This window comes from Heterodontus francisci, chromosome 4 (genome assembly GCF_036365525.1).
Source record: "Heterodontus francisci isolate sHetFra1 chromosome 4, sHetFra1.hap1, whole genome shotgun sequence".
NCBI lineage: Eukaryota > Metazoa > Chordata > Chondrichthyes > Heterodontiformes > Heterodontidae > Heterodontus > Heterodontus francisci.
This window is the reverse complement of record NC_090374.1, coordinates 188324183-188346342: the sequence shown is the minus strand read 5'-3', so window position 1 is coordinate 188346342 and position 22160 is coordinate 188324183. Positions and strand designations below refer to the sequence as shown.

Below are 22160 nucleotides of genomic sequence, written 5' to 3'. Positions count from 1 at the left end.
CAAGATGTGATCCTTAGGAACAGCGGCAGCCTGCTGCACTGCCGCCTGTCACCTATTACTGATGTTTCTCTGGAGTAAGCCTCTTACTCCAGAGGTGTTCTGAAAACTTGAGTAATGCGCAATAATGTAACAAGATCAAGACTGCGAACTGCAAAGTAGTAAGTAGGCACAACTGTTTCGGGCTGGAACAAATAGAGCACTTAAGACACTACAAGAGGCAACTTTGAAATAGACGTTAATCCAAATACCTAATGTTTATCACTTTTTGGAACATAGAAGTGACTGCCTGCTGCAAGTGTGAATGATTTAAATGGTGGGGGCACTATATTACACGTGTGCAACATGCATCAAGGATAGTCTTAACCTAACCTGCCCACCGGAAAAGTGAGGGATTGGATCAACAGCTGTTTTACACACTCGACTTCACCTTCCATTGACTTCAAGAGGTGCAAAACGGGTGGCTCACCCAATCCCAGCTTCCCATTTTGGGGAGGGTGCTGGGTGGGGGGGGGGGGGGGGGGGGCGGTGTTACAACAACAACAACCACTTGTATTTATGTACTGCCTTTAAGGTAAATATAATCTCCCAAGGCATTTCATAGCAGCATTATAAAACAAAATTTGACAGCAGGGCAGATGAGCAAAAGTTTGGTCAACGAGGTAGGTTTTAAGGACCATCTTAAAGGAGCAAAGCAAGGTAGACAGGTGGAGCTCTTTAGGGAAGGGATTCCAGAGCTTAGCGCTGCGGCAACTGAAGGCACAGCCACCAAAGGTGGAGCAATTAAAGTTGAGGACCTCAGAAGACCAGAATTAGATATCTCGGAGGGTTGTGGAACTGGAGGAGATTACAGAGGTCGGGAGGGATAAGGCCATGGAGGGATTTGAAAACAGGAAAGAGAATTTCAAAATCAAAGTTTAAAATTACAACAATTTTTCATCTGATTCAAGCATATTACAACATTATTATTTATAACTGTACAAGAATACTACATGCTGTACAATCAAACTTATTAGTTCCCATATAACCTTTTCATAATCAATAAAAGACTTTGGATGTCAAAACTCAGGTTCACCCTCACACAACACGTTAACAATGTCACTGAAAGATGGTAAGCCAAGAGCTGACATATCCCTACAGAGACATTTCACAAAGAGAGCAGGGTATGGTGGCAAACAGTTTTTTGCCTTTGCTGTCATACAGTTTTAAAAGCTGTGCTCAAAATGGAGCTTGCACTCTCTACACAAGGTTTCAAAATGAAAGACACAAGACGCTATTGCTCTACAAAACAGGTAACAATATTTGGTCAAGAATGAAATTACAAACAAATTTTAACTCATCCAGCAATTTTCCTGTCCTCAGGATTTGCCAAAGCACTTTATAACCAATGAAGTGCTTTTGAAGTGCATCACTGTTGCAAGGTAAGCAAGGTTGCACAAACAGGAATGACACAATTGACCAGATAATCTGCTTTAGTGGGGCTGGTTGAGGGGTAAATGTTGAGCAACACACTGGGAGAACGCCACTGCTGTTCTTCAAATTATGCCTTGGGATATTTTATGGGGCACAGAGCCCCCAGCTCTGATGGACCTCTGGCCTGCCACTGGGAGCCACCTCCAAGGTGCTGCTGGGTTCCATGCAAGGTTTACTCAGCAGGGCGGGGGGGGGGGGGTGGGGGGGGGCGCTCCAATGGCAGGAAACTGCTGTCACCTTCAGAAACTGGCCCCTAAGTGGGGCCTTAATTGGCCTCATTGGCAGCAGTGGGCTACTGACTTTGTTCTTAGCCCGACCCAGGAAATTCCCCCAGAGGTGGGAAGGAGTCAGGAAGCTGTCTCTGTTGTGGTACACCTTTAAGGGGCGTGTATGAAACTGCTATCTATCACCAGACAGGATATGATGTACTTCCACATGTAATCATCAGACAAAGTCAAAGAGACCAGTGAGTTAGTGAACCTCCCAGTTATTGGTGTACATAGTTCCATATCTTCAAATAAAGAACCCACTTATTTGAGTTACCAATCCTCCTCGTGTAGTTGGTGTGTTTGTGTTAAAGAAAGAGAAACACAACAGTCCCAATGTGGCTTTCCCCCATTTTCCAGACCCCCACCTCCAAACCCATTGCCATGGAGCCAGGGAAACTCCCCCATGATTTAAAATCCTTATTTTTTTGTGTTAAACCCATCTTCAGCTGGATCAAACTTTACCAAGTTGTCACTCTCAAATATATCAAGGAATTTGTTAGCAAAGCAAAACCTTTTTTAATTACATTTTAAATGCTGCCCAATTGTGCTGGTTTATAGCAGATTTTGTGTTTGCGATATGCAAATAAGTTTGAGTACCAACTCGGAGGGGGGGAAATGCACTTTCAAAATGGACGTAATTTGCACTGGAATCGCCGATTATTCCCAAAGTGGAAATTCTATCCCAATATCTCCAGAAGTGCAGCATTTCCTCAGTCTCACACTGCAGTGTCAGCTTGTACCCACAACCTACTGGCTCAAAATCCAAGAGATAAGCCGAGACCCAGAGATTTTTTGATCTAGGCGTGAATTATACTGCGTAATAAGGTGCTTCAAACTCAAACAATGTAAGTTTAATTTTGCCTTAGCAGTCCAGGTATTGTGCCTTTACTCAAGGGATAGATACCATTACCCTCAGTGACTAAACTGCATAAAAAATACTTTGCTTTCAATTGTCTTTATCTCTGTCAAAGCCATCCAGACTTTATGACTACATATGAGTCACGCATTCTACATACAAATCAGACAACGAAAGGAAAAGCTTAGTTGTCTCATCCAAAGGAACTTACATGCTAAGACAGTTTAAGAGGTAGCTTTCTAAAAAACGTATTCAGCTCTTGTTGGCTAATTCCAGCTCACTTTAAGCGTTGTGCTTTTTTCCTGTTACCCATGTCTTTTTGCTTCTGTATATTACTTCGTCTGTACCCAAATCTAGGCAGAAGGTTTATCCTGTATGCAGTTGCCTGGTACTGTAGCATGCTCTGCTAATTGTGTCAAAAGAGTACACGGTGGGCATCTTGTGTAAAAATCCTAGAACTCCCTTCCGAACAGCATTGTGGATGTACTTACACCACATGGACTGCAGTGGTTCATGAAGGTGGCTCTCCCCCACCTGCTCAAGGGCAATTAGGGATGAGCAATAAATGCTGGCCTAGCCAGCAACACCCATGAATGAATAAAAAAAAAATTCTCCAATAATTGGGATACACCCAGTGTAAAAATAACACTGTAGAGAAAACCTAGGCTCCTGTGTCCTCCACCCACCAATTTTCCCAGTCAATCAACTTAGTGACCCATGAAGAAAAAATGGGGATGCTTGTTATCAGCAGTACAACACATAACAGAATATGTTTGAGGTATTCACTATTGGGGAAAATATTAACATTCCCTCAGATCTAGCCCACATTATATAACCAAGATTTCCTCCAGGGTTTGCGCACTGATATAACTAGAATCATGTTCAAAGGATCAATGATAAACTTGGGAGAGCTTTCAAAAGACGATCTATATTTTGACAGAAGACTACATAATTTATTGACTATTGGCGTTAATGCTTGGAGATGTCAACCTACCTTAGTCGATAGATGGTGGATTCATCTGTCGAGTCATCAACATGGAAGACATGGTTTGGAGGATACCAAGACCGGTCCCTCTCATCCATCAGAGCAAAAAGGGTATAGTATACTGGTGGAATACCTATTGAGGCAAGGACATCTAGGGTTAGTACAAGCGAAAATCATAACAATCACCTTTCCTCAACTATTGACTAGATCTTGGTTTTAACTATTGCAATGCTGCATTGGGCTACCATGAGAACTCTAAATACTCTGAATGATGCTTTGAAATTGTAATTGTCATTTAATTTTGCTGTAAATCATTATGGTTGTGTGTACTTCTTCAAACATCATTATTTCATGCAAAGCTAAGATCTAATGAATGATCTGTTTGCAATAGTGAACTCCAAGGTGTGTGAATAGAATGGTGAACATTTTTGTACAAAACTTGCTTTACATCAAACCAATTGCTGACATGGTAGAATTTTGAATATACAGACACATGGTATTTATTGTTGCTGAACTACAGCAATTAAGGGGAAATCAGACCGCACATTACTAGTTCATGTGTTTACCAGACACAAAGATATGGTGACACTGACTTAAGCCTTGCTCCACACACAGAATAGCGATTAGAAATTTAGGAAAGGAGTGGAAGAGAATGGAGATTGACATGTTAGCAGGTTAAGAAGTGTCTACAAAAAAAAATTCTGTCCCAATATTTACACATCAAAATCTAAAATCTTCTCTCTGAACTGGTTTAAAAAAAATGAGAGTCTGCTGACAGCACAATGACGTACTGTTCCAAAGCGAGGCTCAGGTCCAAATTCTGTTGATGCTTGTAACTTGGCTGGGCAGTCAGAAGTAGTACTGAGCAGAATGTGGAAGAAAGTAAAATGCTAGTGGAGGGAAAGGAAGTAAACAAGACCTCAGAGCCATAGTGTTGCCAAACAATCAAACTGCAAACTACACTGACTGCAAACTACAGAGGTCGGCATCTGGTTCTCTCAGTTTGAGCAGGATAGTATTTTTATTAAACAAAAGAGAAATTGCAGTGAAATAAATATGTTTAAAATTGCAATACACATTTTCCTCCCCGGGTTTTGTTCAAATGATTATTAGCAGGAATTACCCTGCCTGTAGTCCCACCATACTAAATAAATAGCCACTTCACTTCCCCTGCATACATACAGCAAAGTACTCTGGTATGTCACGACCGAAGCTTCTAGTTCCACTTCTCCACAGGTCACAACATATGTTTAAATTTTTACCCAGTTACCGATACTCTGTTTATATCCCAGAATAAAATACACCAACCAGGTTTCTTTAATAAACAATAAAATTATCAGTTTATTATAAAACAAGACTTAACCAGTAAGAAGCAAAGCATTAACACACAGATTGAAATATGAATGTTCCCTTTTTACCTTAGCCCCTCATACACACACGTTCGCACAGGTTAACTGAAAAATAGAGATTTTCTCTCTAGAGCTCTGTTACAAAAAAAAGACAAAAAAATACTTTAGCCAAGAACGTGCAAATTCTTGAAGAAAAATAAAGAGATGTGTAAAGATGTCAGTTGTCTCTTTTTGGTTTGGCATCCCAAAACGGCTGTCACCGAGATCTTTTTTAGAACAGTTCTTTTCAGGCAACATTGAGGATCAATTTGGCAGGCTTTCCAGGAGAAATGTGACAACAGGGGTTTCTGGAGGCTTTTCAAGAGAAATGCAGCATCAATTTCTCTATTTCTTACACTTACATCTCAGGAAGTTCTCAAAGAGATGGAAGAGGAATGGTGACTGCTCTCTTGGCTGGTTTTCTCCAACCGCATTCAAAACAGTTTACACCCCAACACACTGTCCAAAGCGAAACCAAAAACAATAGCTCAAGAGTTAAGCTTCCTGATCCCTATAAATCCTGACCTGTCACTTCTCTGTAAACATCTCCCCGCAAGTCAAAACGCCTCTGCTGGTGATTTATCTGAAGACAGGTGACTTCCAGTAAATGTTGCTTTCAAACCATACCTGTCAGTGTCCTTTCAATGACCTCAGTGAAAAAAACCTATGGAATCCTTTTCAGTTTCATAACAGGTATGAAACGTCCTCTTAGTTGCACACTATTATGTGGCACAGATCCAGGAAGGACACCACAATTGGATAAAAGTTCGTCTCTGATATTGTAAGCCTAAAATAAAACCACCATCTTAATTTTATCTTGGGTCTTCAATTTGGCTTCAAGCAGACAGGCAGGAAAAGACCAGCTGGTCCATTAAGCCAGCCCCACCAGCTGCCTTCTGCATTATATAATCCTATGATTCTATGCTCAAAACAGAAACTGTGTCATTGGTTGTAAGCCTGTAACACACAGGGTTCAAAATAACTGGTGCAGCAGAACTGCTTCCTTTTCAAAAGTTTTAGATGTGGGTCACTCACATGCAAGAAAAATTAGTGCATTTGCTCAAGTCAACCCATCCTTAGAAAGAAACTGGCTACAATTCATCGACTGCAAAACAAATTGAGATTTCAGGCCATTTTATTTTGAAGCATGAATTGGAGATCATGCCGAGAAGATCCCACTTTATTAAGTCAAGTCGTTTTCAGTACCAGTGAAATAAAACAAAAAAATACCAAAGTCAGATTGGCCAACACAGCGAATGTGGGAAATCTCAATCCTCAAAGCCCTGATTTAAATCTAACACATCCAGCAAGAAGGGTGTAGCTTTGGATAGGACACCCAGTTTACACTCTGGCTGATTTTATGCTCTATTAACTTCAATTAGGCTTAAAGTTGGGCATGGTGTAAATTGGGCATCCGACACGATCCCGCCCCATTTTTGTTGGATGGATTAGATTAAAAATCAGGGTTCATATGGGATAACAGGACATTATGATCTACCAAGTATCTCCATAAACCCATCTTCCCATCCCCTCCACCTCAACTCAGGTTCTACACCTCCACCACCTCTCGACTCCTCGATTGCCTGTGTTGTCAAGTTAATTGCCCAACATCCAGTCTTGCATGAGCCCCATTTTCCTCTTGCCAAACATTGGGAAGACTGAAGCACTAATTATAGGTCCCTGGCATAAGCTCCATACTTTTGGCGCAGTGGTTAGCACCGCAGCCTCACAGCTCCAGCGACCCGGGTTCAATTCTGGGTACTGCCTGTGTGGAGGTTGCAAGTTCTCCCTGTGTCTGCATGGGTTTCCTCCGGGTGCTCCGGTTTCCTCCCACATGTCAAAGACTTGCAGGTTGATAGGTTAATTGACCATTATAAATGGCTCCTAGTATAGGTAGGTGGTAGGGAAATATAGGGACAGGTGGGGATGTGGTAGGAATATGGAATTAGTGTAGGATTAGTATAAATGGGTGGTTGATGGTCGGCACAGACTTGGTGGGCCGAAGGGCTTGTTTCAGTGCTGTATCTCTAAACTAAACTAAACTAACTCTCTGCCTGCTTGGCCCCTACCTCAGGTTGAAGAAGCATGTTTGCAAACTCAAAATGAGTTTCTAACCCCATATCCTATCCATCACAAAGACCGTCTACAAATTTCAAGAAAAAAAAAGTAACAAGCCACCTAAGAGAGAATCCATTTTAAAGTGACAGTCGAATATTTTTGCAAGGTACAATAAACCTGATCAAAACAAACATCCACTTAAAATATAAATCACTTCCTGGTGTAGAAACAACTATTTGAATTTCTATTGTGCATTTAACTTAAGTAATCCACTCTGTTTCCATTAGCATGCTACTTAAATCCAAGTTAGTTACTAACACATGCTGTTTTGCATCTGCTCTTTACTGAACGAAAGACTAAAGTAAAGGAACATAATCATTTTCCCCTTTAATATTTCATGCCGTTTCTCTTGTCATACCCTCTCTGTTTGTACTGCACTCCTACTGAGGCTGACAAACACAAGAATACAAGACACATTTCCTCTAATTATTGATTTCAAAGCTCTGCTGCTATTTTACACAGAATTGCTTCATTTTTAAACAAAGCAGCAGAAAAGCAGTAAAATAAAAGCAAATGAGTCATATTTTCAAGGTATTATTTCTGAGACGCAATTAATTTTTTTAAACTACTTTATAACTGCACTGGACAAGCATTATTCGGACTTCAATAACAATTTTATGCGTTATTAGATCACAGATTATTCTTTATTTATTTCCTAAATTTGGTTGAATCTTTAGTGCTGCAGACATTGCCATCTTGACCACCTTGGTTAGCCTGCTGATGTTCCTTGTAGCCAATTATAAGTGGGATGAGATTCATCCTTCTGTGTGGGTGAACATCTTCAAAGTACTGACACCCTTTCAGGCACTTCCTTCAAATAAAGGCAGACCTGGAAACCCCTGTCCGACTCTCAAGAACAGTCAGCTGAGCAATGTAAAGAAGTGTTATCATTGTATCATGGTTTTGAGTATAGAGTTAACAGTTAATGTACTAATGTGTCAAGAAATACAGAAAAAAAAAACATGAATCACGATGGCACGGTTCCAGACAAAACAAAATCTAATGACTTCATAAACTATTAGATTTTCTTGCAGTGCCTTGAGGGAGTCAACATAGAGACAACTTGGCCATTCAGCTCCTTTAACCTGTTCCATCTTTCGATGAGATCATGGCTTATCTGTATATTAACTCTACTTACTTGCTTTAGCTCCAGATCCCTTAATACCTTTGTTTAACAGAAATTTACTGATGTCAGCTTTGACATTTTTAACTGATTCTACTCTCCCCGGCCCCACCAAACCCCTTCAACAGCTTTTTAGGAGAGTTCCAGATTTCCACGACCCTTTCTGTGGAGGAGTGCTTCCTGAAATCACTCCTGAATGCTCTACATGATAACTGTAATGAGTTCTTTTTATGTTGTCAGGTGCAACATAAATGAGATGCATGGAGCCCAGTTATGTTGAAGATCTCAAACAGGTTTATTAACAGCTAACTATAATATACAGTGCAGAGCTATTTACAGAACTTGCCTCTACGTGTTACTGTTACAGAATGACTCTAGCACTGAGTCACATGACTGTGTCCTGGCACTTAGCTTATTAGCATGCTAAGATCTTAAAGGGACATCACTCTTAAAGGCAACCACGCAACATTCCATGTCTTTCCAAAGATAAGTCTCGTATGTTAAAAGTAAAAATATATAAAATTAGATATCCAAATTATTTACACATGGATGGAGATTATGAACTTTACAAATATAAAGGATCAATAGTCCATATATCGTTTCGGTGGTTTGACAACTCTTCCAGATCTGGTTATGGTATAACCTTCTGAGGATGTGGATTTCACCCTTGGCTGTCCTGGGTTTGCAGGCATGTTGTCAATGTGTTGGCTGCTGTCCTGTTGATCTGTCACACTCCCACTGTCAGAGCATGCTCTCGAGTCTGCCGTGCGCAACTGGAGTACAGCACACCTCTCTCAATTGGCTTCGGTTCCTGCTCAACACCACTCCGCTAGATGTTATAATCTCGTAGGACCTAGGCTCCCCGCACACTCCGGACACCTCTGCAGGCAACCATGTTTTCATTGTGAGGTATGTGACACTATCCTTTTGTCCTACGTGCATGAGGTAGTTCCGCCCCTGCATGTCAGTCATGCACCATCTTTATTCTCCCCTGTTTATCGAGCAGTGTCTCCTGCATCTCAGAGAATTTGGACAGATGATGGCTCGGCAGAGTCGTCCGCACTTGTCTGCCAAACATGATCTCTGCTGGTGACAATAAGCCCATATACATAGGTGGGGCGTGGCAACAGGAAAATCTTGTTTTATTGTCCCACACTGTAGGATAATTGTGTGTGCAAACCATTCACTCAACGAGACCATTATACCTCGGGTAATGTGGTGAGGATGTCACATGATTTACGCTCCATTTGGCACACATATCCACAGGACAGCATCCAATCCTCGACCCCCACCCTGCCTGCCACCCCCACCCTGCATGACTGCTCCCGCCCTGATCTACCTGAGGCCTGGTTCCAAGCAACACACCACAGTCTTCGGTAGGTGCACACCTCCAGCAGCAGCCACCGCCTTTATGGTGGCGCTGCAGCCGACAGCCTCTGACTGGCCGGCAGCTCTGCAAGGGTGGGACATCCATTGCCGGGGTCCTTGATCCTGTGGAAAGCCCACTGCTGTGCAGTTAAGTGCCTGATTGGCACTAAATTTGACAGGCCTTCTGTAGGATAGGCGACGCAGGGACCTCGGCGGCTATTTTTCTGGACATTGAGACACCTGCCACCAAGATAAAATTCCCCCAAGACTCTATGTGGAGTAGGGTCTTAAAGGAAATGGCTTCAGAGATAGTAGATGCGTTGGTTGCAATCTTCCAAAATCCCCTAGATTCTGGGAAGGTCCTAGCAGATTGGAAAATCGCAAATGCAACACCTCTCTACAAGAGAGAAGGGAGACAGAAAGCAGGAAAAACTATAGCCTAACATTCATCAGAGGAAAATTGCTAGAATCCGTTATCAAGGAGGTAATAGCAGGACATTGAGAAAATCATAATAGCCTCAGGTAGATTCAACATGTTTTTGTGAAAGGTAAATTGTTTTTGACTAATTTAGAAGAGGTCTTTGAGGAAATAATAAGCAAAGTGGATAAAGATAAACTTGTAGATGTCATGTACTTGGATTTCCAAAAGGCATTCGATAAGGTGCCACATCAAAGGTTACTACACAAAATAAAGCTCATGGTGCAGTGAGTGACATATCAGCATGGATAGAGGATTGGCTAACTAACAGGAAACAGAGAGTAGGGATAAGTGGGTCATTTTCAGGTTGGCAAGCCGTTACTAGTGGAGTGCCACAGGGATCAGTGCTAGGGTCTCAATTATTTACAATCTATAAAAATGACTTGGATGAAGGGACTGAATGTATGGTAGCTAAATTTGCTGCTGATACCAAGATAGGTAGGAAAGTAAGTTGTAAGAGGAGGTAAAGCATCTCCAAAAGGATATAGATAGGTTAAGTGAGTGGGCAAAAATTTGCAGATGGAGTATAATGTGGGAAGATGTGAACTTGTCCACTTTGGTAGGAAGAATAGAAAAGCAGTATATTGTATGAAAGGAGAGAGATTGCAGAACTGTACAGTAGACAGGGATCTGGGTATCCTGGTACGTGAGTCACAAAACATTAGTATGAAAGTACAGCATGTGATTAGGAAGGCAAATGGGATGTTGGTGTTTATTGCAAGGGGAATAAAGTACAAAGTAGGGAATTTTTGCTACAGCTGTATAGGGCATTGAAGAGACTACATCTGGAGTACTGCGTACAATTTTGGTCTCCTTACTTAAGAAAGGATATAATTGCATTAGAAGCAGTTCAGAGAAGGTTCACTTGACTAATTCCTGGGATGAAGGGGTTATCTTATGAAGAACATTGGAGCAGATTGGGCCTATATCCATTGGAATTCGGAAGAATGGGTGATCTTATTAAAACATGTAACATCCTGAGGTGATTTGACAGGGTTGATGGTACAGGATGTTTCCTCTTGTGGGGGAGTCTAGAACTAGGGGACAGAATTTAAAAATGAAGGGTTTCCCATTTAAGACTGAGATGAGGAGAAATTGTTTCTCTCAGAGGGTTGTTAGGTGTGGAATTCTGTTCCCCAGAGTGCAGTGAAGGCTGAGTTAGATCGATTTTTGATCGACAAGGGAGTCAAGGGCTATGGGGCAGTAGGAAAGTGGAGTTAAGGCCACAATCAGATCAGCCATGATCTTATTGATTGGCATAGCAGGCTCGAGGGGCTGAATGGCCTACTCCTGCTCCTAATTCTTGTGTTCTTGCAGAAGTTCAAAGGAATATAAGGGTCCATATTCACAAATCATTAAAAATAGCAACACAAGTTAGCAAAGCCTTGAGAAGTGCAAAGCCCAAGGGAAACAGAATTCAAAAACACACTAAACTTACATAGATCACATAATTCTGTTTACAGTCCTGGTCTCCATATTACAAAAAAGGTATAGAAGCATTGAGAAAGTGCAGATTTACAAGGATACCAGCACTGAGAGGGTACAATTATCAGCAATGAGTGAGTAGGGTCTAGAAAATGAAAGGCTGTGAGGTGGCCTAATAGTGGTCTTTAAAATTCTTTTCTTTTTTAAAATTATGAAGGGTTTTGATAGGATAGAAACTGGTGGGTGGAGTCCAAACAAGGGGCTTTAAATATAAGATGTCACTAAAAAATCCAATAAGGAATTCAGGAGAAACTTCTTTACTCAGAGTGACGAAAATGTGGAATTCATTACCACATGTAGAGTGCATGAAGGAAAAAGGAATAGATGAATATGTTGCTAAGCTAAGATGAAAGTGGGAGGTGGCTCTTGTGGAGCATGAGCACTGATATGGATCTATTAAGCTAAATGACCTGTTCTGTGCTGTACAATTCTATGTAAATCTTAGCTAGGAGCAGGGGGTAGGGGTGTGTGAGGACAAGCATAAGTGTGAGCAATCAACCATGTTAGGAACTTCCGTTTCAGATCAAAATAAATTGACTGCAACGGAAAGTATATATCTGTTAAAATGCTCTCAGATATCATACAAATGATCCAAATCTGTGCAACCTCCGACTACAACAGTGAAGAGACACTGATGTAGTTTTCCTCCGGATACATCCAACATTTTATGTAATCATTTAACTCCACTTGTGACCTAACCATTTCAGTTTACCTAGATTTTTATTTCGTCAAATAGCCGTCTCTCAATCACTGATCTTAATTCATTTGGGGCTTTTCAACTCTTCTGGGGCTTTTCTGATTCTATATTTAATCACTTTATTCACATCATAACAGGATGTTTAATAGCCTCTGTCAGTTTAAGATTGAGGAACATTAAGAGAGTCGTGAGAGAAATCGACATGAAGTAATCAGAAAAATAGTCATTATTCAAACAGTGCCAGCTGTTAGAGTGTGCGTTAAGAAAAATCAAACATCCTGCCCTTTTGGAAGCTGTACTGACTGATAGGACAACTCCCAGGAGTGCCAGACATTTAGGGGGTAATTTTAAACTGGCAGCGGAGGTCTCGATGTCCGGAGAAACCATGCCGAGATCCCCACGAGCCTCTTCTATGGAAGGCCTGCCAAATTTAGTGCAAATTAGGCACCTTACTGGACAGTGGCGGGCCTTCCACATGATCAAGGACCCCGGCGATAGACATCCCTCCCTTGCAGCGCTGCCAGTCAATCAGAGGCCGGCAGCTGCAGTGCCACCGCAGAGGCAGTAGCTACTGTTAGAGGTGCACCCACCGGAGGCCGTGGAGTGTCGCTGGAAGCAGGCCTCAGGTAGGTCAGGGGGGGAGGTGTCTCACAGGGTGGGGGTCGTGGGCAGGAGGGGTGTTGGCAGCAAGTACAGGGGATGGCCCTCAGCGCAACCCCCGCCGCCCCCAACTTTCTCAATGCCGGGTCCTTCGTTCGGGCACTAAGTATCTTTTAATAATTGGCCCCACCCCCCCAGGAGCTGGGAAGCAGCACGCATGGCTTTCCATGCCATGCTTGCTGTGCAGCAACGGGGTCGCCCGCCGCACGGCTAATTGTGCCTGCGGCAGGATGAGGGCCTTAATTGAGTAGTAATTGCTGACTTAACGGCCACAATTGGCGGCGGAGCAAGTAGGCCATTGACAGGTCTTCCCACCCCAGACTAAATTTTGGTGGAGGTGGGATGATGGCAGAAAACTAACCACCAAATCCAACCACAACCCACCCACCCACCACCCCTCCCGACCCCACCACCATCCCACCTGATTTTCTGCTCTCCCCACCTCCAAACTTGCCATGGGGGAAGAGCATAAAATTTCCCCCTTGAATCCGTTGTTGTTCAAGAGCAAGGCTGCTTGCTTTTCTTATCCATACAATGAAGTACATGCAACTGTAATGTTGATCTACAGTGCTGTTGTAATGCCAACACTTAATCTTACATTTCTTTCTTAAAAGATATTTATCTTCATACAAACGCAACACACTGAGAGGGGACTCCACTATCCAAACTATTGGAGTGGCGATGTTTGACGCAGCAATGCCATGAGAAAAAGACTTTCATTTATATAGCGCCTTTCACAACCACAGGATGTCCCAACCATTAAATACTCATGATGTGTAGTTACTGTTGTAATGTAGGAAACACAGCAGCCAATATGCACACTGCAAGCTCCCACAAACAGCAACATGATAATGACCAGATAATCCGGTTTTGTGATGTTGATTGAGGGATAAATATTGACCAGGACACTGGGGAGAACTCACCTGCTCTTCGAAATACTGTCACGGGATCTTTTACGTTCATGTGAGTGGGCAGATGGGGCCTTGGTTTACCATCTCATCAGAAAGATAATGCCTCTGACAGTGCAGCACTCCCTCAGTACTGCACTTGAATGTCAGCTTTGATTTTGTGCTCAAGTCCTGGAGTGAGACTAGAACCCACAACCTTTTGGTTCAGAGGCAAAAGTACTATAAACTGAGCCACAGCTGCCACCCTGAATTATAATGGTCACACCAATTCCATGTAAAGATTTTGCAAGAGCACAATTATGCAACAATCTAGTTTCACTGGCCTGTTAGCAGCAGCACCTGTTAGTTGTGTGAATGTTCACTGGGCACCCTATCACACACATCTGGTCTCCCAGAATAAGCATTTTAGTTTCTACGCTTTCCTTGATTATAGTTCTTTATAGGTGCAAAGATCTGCACGTAGAACAATCTTCACATCAAAACCCTCATCTCCCTGCAGTAAAATTTCAGGCCGCTTTTTGGGCGTAGAGGTTGCGATACATGAACTGGCCGTGCCCATTGCCATTGGCTGGCCTATCAGACAGTCTATCATTAACAAGGAGCATGAAGGAGTCCTGCTCCAACTTGGCAGAGGGCACGTGCAGATTTTGTCCTCTCCGCAGCCTCAGCTCCATCTCTCTGTCGTGTTGCAAGCAGCCTGTTGCAGCCTGTGTGAGTCCTCCCTGTGAGGATGCAGCAACACTCCCTGCCAAATCCAGAAACTCACCACAGGAAAGCTTGAGAAACACTCCAAAGTACTTCCTGAGACTTTGCAAAAGCAGAACGTATTCTAAATGACCTTCCCTGAAAGTTAGGTGCCTGGTCCTTAAAATAATATTCATGCTGGGTCCCTCTTGCAGCTAAACACACCTGGGGCGGCGCAGTGGTTAGCACTGCAGCCTCACAGCTCCAGCGACCCGGGTTCAATTCTGGGTCCTGCCTGTGTGGAGTTTGCAAGTTCTCCCTGTGTCTGCGTGGGTTTCCTCCGGGTGCTCCGGTTTCCTCCCACAGCCAAAAGACTTGCAGGTTGATAGGTGAATTGGCCATTATAAATTGCCACTAGTATAGGTAGGTGGTAGGGGAATATAGGGACAGGTGAGGATGTGGTAGAAATATGGGATTAGTGTAGAATTAGTATAAATGGGTGGTTAATGGTCGGCACAGACTCGGTGGGCTGAAGGGCCTGTTTCAGTGCTGTATCTCTAAATCTAAAAAATCTAAAATCTTTGGTGAGAGAAAAGCAAATATGTTGAATGGGTCTGCATGGTCCAAGTTTGTACATAGATCATCAAATCAGCTGGTACAGCTGTTGGAGGTCATACCACCACCAGTTAGCAGCCTTCCAATGCACGCAGGGCACAACCACCACCCCCACCCCCCCAGCATAGGATTTCAAGTGGGCTGCATCAAAAGTGGCTGGAGGCACTGTGTCTTATTCAGAGAGCCTTCAGCTTCTGTAAGCCCATGTCCAGCAGTGCTACGCATCCAGATTTCACACCCTCAATATTTAAATCTAGTACTGACAGTAGTGTTTGCATTCTCTACACTTGTACAATAATAACAGGTAAGACAAATAGGCGCTTACAAGGTTCAAGGGCACCACAGGCACGTTTTACACTGAGTTTGGCACATGCACCAGATTTCCACTTCATGCTACATCAAACTCAAACACGAGTGTCCTTTGTCCGGAGGAGCTCTCGATCTGTTTCACTCCAGTCAGGTCGTCATGACAAAAACCTGAATGTCTGTGCAAAGCAAAAAATTATACCCTTATCAGGCTAGTGTTGAGTTTAAATACACAACTGGGGGCTCAGCGGTTGAAGTGAACCTGTTAGTTCCTGGTATAACCCTCTTCAGCTTGAAGAATTACAAGAGTGGATCTTAGAGAGCCATAAAATGCGATAGAAAAGGTTCATCCTGAGCAATGTTTCAAGCTAAAACACAACTGCAACACAAAATTATTATAGATCAAACTAGTAAATGGCAAGTTTGAGTCTGATGCCAGGAAGCACTTTCTAAAATGAGATTATTAATACTGCAGGAATGGTAGGATCTTGGTGGCAAAATTTTGGAGTAATTCAGAAGTCAGATTATTCTGTGATGGGAGGAATTGTAGGTTTCTACGAAATGATGAGTTAATTGGGGTGAAAGGCCTCCTTTGTCTGTACTTACCTTTACCATCTGCAAAATATAACTATATCGATTGTGCAGCCCACAAACATACTTTTATCTTTTATATACTATCAACTGCACCATTTAGGTTAGCATCAAGTCCTTCCTTACCTAAGAAACACAGGAAATAGGAGTACGAGTAGGCCATAGGGCTCTGCGAGCCTGCTCCTCTATTCAATAGGATCATGGATGATTCGTGACTTTAACACTTTCCCACCTGATCCCATATCCCTTGATACCCCGAGAAGCCAAAAAATCTATCGATCTCAGCCTTGAATATTTTCAACGACTGTGCACCCATAGCCCTCTTGGGTAGAGAATTCCAAAAATTCACGACCCTCCGAGAAAAGAAATTCCTCTTCCCAGTTTATGCTGAGACTATGCCCCCTAGTTCTAGACTCTCCAGCCAGGGGAAATAGCCTCTCAGCATCTACCCTCGCAAGAATCTTATTTGTTTCAATGAGATCACCTCTCATTCTTCTAAACTCCAGAGAATACAGGCTCATTCCACTCAGTCTCTCCTCATAGATCAACCCTCTCATCCAAGGAATCAATCTAGTGAACCATTGTGGCCCCCACTCTAAGGCACGCGTACCCTTCCTTAGGTACAGGACCACAACTGTATACAGTATTCCAGGTGTGGTCTCACTAACACCCTGTACAAATGCAGCAGGACTTCCTTACTCTTGACTCAAGTTCCTTCACAAGAAAGGACAACATGCCACTTGCCTTCCTAACTGTTGTTGTACCTGCATGTTAACTTTGTGATTTTTGTACAAGGACACCCAAATTCCTCTGAACATCAAAATTCAATAGTTTCTCACCAGTTAAAAAAAGAGACTGTTTCTCTATTCTTCCTCCAAAAGTGAATAACCTCACATTGCTCCACATTATACCCCATCTGCCACCTTCTCGTCCACTCACTTGCCTTATCCATATCCCTTTGGAGCGAATACTGCCAGGCCCTTGGAGGCAGGTTTGGAGGCGGTGGGAGCTGGGAAAATTTGAAAGAAGTGCGTCAGGCCAATCAGCCGACATGTTCTCGCCACCAGCTGCTTTCCCCAGGGCGGGCTGACTGCAATGATGGCAAACCGCAAGGCAGCGGTGGGGAACCAATTGAGGTTGTTTAGGAAGCAGTTAATAGCCAATTTCCCAGAACAATGAAATTTCACCAAGGAACCAGGGCAATGTCTGCACCTACTCACTTCAGAGGAGGTGACAGCACAGCAGGACATCAGGGTGACACGCATTCTGAAAATGAAAATGGGGAAAATGGCAAGCCTGAGCTCATCTGAGGACAGAGGCTTGCCATTGCATAGTATCTTATTGACGCAGCTATCACAGCTGGGGCTCGGAGTGAAGACATGCCTGCTGCCTTCTTCAGCCCGATCTTGCCTCCATTTGGCTTCACCCTCTTGTAAGCCAGTCTCTTCATCAGCAATCTCACTCAGCCACACTGGAGGCTGCCAACTGCCCATCGTATCACACACGCCGATTCATCCTCCCGCCTCATCAACCCTCCTGCCGTCCCTAATTGGATGGCGATCCCTGAGGCAGCTTAATTGGACACCTTCCAGAAGATTGAGCCTGAAGGCATGCCACTTTCGTCTCTGGGCTACACACCTGGAAATTAAGCTGCTTCCCATTTAAAAATTGTCAGGAAAATATAGCCTTTTGTATCCTCCCCATAGCTTTCTTTCTCACCAAGCTTTGCATTGTCAATGAACTATGATACATTATACCCTTCATTTAAGTCATTAAAATAGATTGTAAATAGCTGAGTCCTCAGTCCTGATATTTACAGCATCCCACTACTAAGAGCCTGCCAACCTGAAAATAACCTGTTTAGTCCTACTCTGTGTTCTGTCCTCTATCCATGCTAAATGTTACCCCCATTCCCATGAGCTCTTACCTTGTGCAACAATCTTTCATGTGGCACCTTTTGAATCACTCTGGAAAATCCAAATACACTGCATCCAATGGTTGCCGTTTATCTACCCTCTTCTGTAATCGCCAAAAAAAAAAATCTAAGAGATTTGTTGAACACAATTTCCCTTCCATAAAACCATATTTACTCTGCCTAATCATATTATGATTGTCTAAGTGACTTGTTACCACTTCCTTAAAAATGGACTCCAGCGTCTGAAGAGGAAAGGAAGAATGTGCAGGGTTATGGAGAGAAGGCAGGGGAATAGAACTGAGGGAGTTGCTCTTTTAGAGAGCCGGTGCAGACACGATGGGCCAAATGGCCTACTTCTGCACTGTAACGATTCTGTGATCCTGTTAACCTATGATGACTGATGCCAGGCTAACTGGCCTGTAGTTCCCTGGCTTCTCTCTCCCCACTTTCTTGAATAATGCTGTTACATTTTCTACCTTCCAATCCACTGGGGCTATTCCAGAATCTAGGGAATTTTGGAAAATCACAAACAGTTCATCCACTATCTCTGCGGTGACCTCTTTTGGAACCTTAGGATCTAGGCAATCTGGGCCAGGAGATTTGTCAGCTTTCAACCCCATTAATTTCTCCAGTACTTTTTTTTAAACTAAACATTCTTTGTCGCTTTCTAAAACTCTCCCAATCCTGAGTCTTATCACTCTTCTTTTAATCTATTACTATCCTTAACCTTTAGTTAGCAACAGATGGATTACTTTTCCTGTTGAGTTTTTAATTTCTCAATGTAATGTAAATCCATTGAGAATTATGAAATATTTCTTCAAATGTTCACCATTGTTCACCTACAGTCATAGCTTTTACTCTACTTTTCCAAACTACCTTACCAACTCGTCCCACATACATGTGTAATTGGCTTTATTCAAGTTCAGTGTTCTATTTTCATATTTATGTATGTCACCCTCAAATTCAATGTGAAATTTCATCATAATATGATCACTCCTTCCCAGAGGATCCTTTACTATGTGTCAAGAAAACATGGGATGTCAAATGAGGATTTTTAATTCATCGGTTGAAAGCTTACATCAAACTTTAAAAAAAGGAAAGTTGGAATATTACAGACAATTTTTGTAAAGACATTGCCACAGCTAAAAATAGCGCCACCATTTGCATTTGAAAACCTTGCACATTCCAAGGCAAAATGGAGCCATATGTCTGATTAGCCTGTACCCAAAACAATGGCTTGTCCTATTGATTAAATTACTTGAGATTGCTTTCATTAGCAAGACATTCAAAGCCATCCTGGGACACTGACACTGAAAGGGCGAACCCCTCCAGGGGAAATCATTGACACTTGAGAGACTGAAATTGCTAAACTTGAAACTCAGTGTATTTTTTGGTACCTTCTAATGAGACAGTCATATGACTGTCTGTCACTCTCTGTGAAAGCTGGAAATTTCCAATGGACAAGCACACAAGCCAGAGACTCAAATAAAAACAAGAAATGCTGGAAATACTCAGCAGGTCTGGCAGCATCTGTGGAGAGAGAAGCAGAGTTAACGTTTCAGGTCAGTGACCCTTCATCAGAACTGGCAGAGGCTAGAAATGTAATAGGTTTTAAGCAAATAAAGCAGGGGTGGGATAAGAGACTCAATCTATGCAGAAGCCAAAAGGGCTCTCTCTCTCTCTCTCTCCAGAAGGCCTGGTGAGGCAAGCTAGCTGCCGGCTGCTAGATCCAAGAGAAAGACAGAGGAAGCACTCTGCTCAACTGTCTCCAAGAACAACTATCTATGCAGAACTTCAGGACCACAAATTCAACCAGGAGACCACTAAAGTCACCAGTCACCAGACTGTGCATGATTTTTATTTGTTCTGGACTCTAATACAACACAAATCTATTCCTCATCACTCTGTAATCTATTTGTGTGTGTGTGTGTGATTCTCATATATGTGTGTGTGTGTGTGTGTGTGTGTGTGTGTGTGTGTGAAAGCGTAACATAATTTTATTATTTTTATTTAGATCGGGTTTAGATTTTTAAGTATAATAAACTCACCTCTTTCTTGTTTAAACTCCAATCGATTCTTTTACGATCATAACAAAGGTAAAAAGTAAAACACTCATTGAGGTGGTAAGTGCACCCACTGTTGAAAAAGGAACAAACCCTCTTGCGGTCAAATAAGAGGAAGGAGAAGAGGGGAGCCTTGTGATCCCTTCGTACCTGATCGTAACATATGAGATTACTAGTTAGCCCGGTTTCAATACACAAAACTAGATCTAAAATAGCCTCTTCCCTTGTTGGTTCCATGACATATTGTTCTAGGAAACGGTCTTGAATGCATTCCATACATTCCATTACACAACAGCATAGTGATTTTGAAGAATTAGCACAAAATTCTAAAATCCTGATGATGCCAAATTATTTGAAAAGTTGTTTTACTCTTTATTGATCACTGCCATGCAGTGACATGCCATACTGCACATCTTTGAATCACAATGTGACATTTCAAAACATTTACAAGACAGAGCTTATGAACCAAACCATGCAAAGGGAACATAACATAGCACAATTTCCCAATTGTGTGGCCCCTCAGCAGCTCTCAGCATCGTCGAGTGAAAACAACCTGATCTATTTTCAGCAAGGCTATAGCCACGATCCCTTGCACCAAGTCGAGGGATACGAACACCTTCCTCCCCTCCCCCTGCCATCCCCACACAATGCTTAAACTTAAAATACTCCTCCATGGGAAGATGGTAGGGAGAGGAAATAAGACAAATCAAGATTATAAACGGATTTACTGATAAGCTCCGCCTGGTGGTTGCCCCAAGAGTGGTATAAGCCGAGGCCAGAATGGAGGCTTTATCATCTACAGAAGGTACCTGGCACGGCAATATCGCAACGGGGGAAACACCAAGAAAGTAAAGTTCTTAATTTCATGCTGTGAAAATATCATGCATTCAACCATTGGTTGAGGTGACTAAGATCCTTACAGAATCTCTTTCCTGTCTTTATGTAACCACGATAAGAGAAGGAACAGAGACTGAAAATTTGAAAGATTATAGCGTCATTGTGATTTTCTCGGTTTGCTATCTCTATTGCCTCCAAAAGAGGGGGGTGGGGGGGATTAAAACTGAATTTAAAATAAAGATGATGCTGCATTGGTGGAAGGGGAGATAAGAAAAGCCAATTATGCAGCTTTTTTTTTAAGAAAATGAATATCTTTGTGTACACGACGATTTTGTTTTAAAAAGAGGGAGAAAAATCTCAACCAACTAATTCTTAGTCTTTTCCTGCACTTTCATTTAAAACCTGCATTGAGACGTCTGGGCTATCTGAAGACTGCTATTGTTATCAACTGCAAACATTCAAGATGCCACGGAAGAAAATTCAAACTATCTAAACATTAGGAAAGTACAATAAATAGTGGAATTCCCTAGGTTTTAAAATGTTGAGGTATGTAAATAGATTATAGTGAGCAAATGCAAGGTACGCAGAGTACTTTCCAGCAACTCTTGCAACAAATAGAAACAAGACGACATATACAAATACCCTTACTGGAATACCAATACACTTGGTGTTACTCATGAAGTCAAAAGTATGTGCCCAGATGACTCAGCAAGTAATTGAACCACACTGATCAGGAGGGCCCCTGGTTCTATCCTCAGCCTGTGCTAAATTAGCAAATCTAATAAGGGTAGTACAATTGGCCTCAGTACCTCTATGTTAAGGAATGACAACCGTGCCGCAAAACCTGCTGCAAATGCATTTTTGTGGACTGTCTCGCCTGACAATCAGATTTAGTGGCTGAGAGTCTGTGGCTAGCATCACACATCAAAACTGGCCATTTAATATACATCAGAGAATGCCTGGAATCGTTCCATAATAAGGGGTCAATTTTTTTTTAAATTGAAGGTTGTTTGGGGGGGGGTGGTGGTGCTGCTTGGGGGGGGTGGCGGGGATGAGTGGTGGTAGGAAGGGAGAAAGAGGAGAGGGGAGAAAATCAGTGAGAGAGAGAAAATAATCAACTCCCACCTGTTTCATAAGCACCATTTCCCACGAGAAAAGACTCAATCATTTCCTTGAAACTGTTAGAAGCTGCACTTTCCATTCCCTTTTACAAAAAACTCACTAGATCATCAGATTCTGGGGAACCCCTAGCATACACCATCTTACCTAATAGTCATGCTAAAATATTTCTAAGGGTAAATCACCAGAGATTTATGGAGGTAAATCAATATTCCCATTTGTTTG

The 22160-nt window shown here is 42.4% G+C and overlaps 1 protein-coding gene across 6 annotated transcripts in view; it reads right to left on the bottom strand.

The window, feature by feature from the left end:
- Positions 1–22160, bottom strand: part of LOC137369457 (tyrosine-protein kinase JAK2-like) — a 289126-nt gene that overhangs the window by 98754 nt on the left and 168212 nt on the right. For all 6 annotated transcript variants that reach the window (XM_068030695.1, XM_068030694.1, XM_068030697.1 and 3 more), the window contains one exon: positions 3590–3713. In XM_068030695.1, the coding sequence (XP_067886796.1) occupies positions 3590–3713 (124 nt within the window). The remainder of the gene's footprint in view (positions 1–3589; positions 3714–22160) is intronic.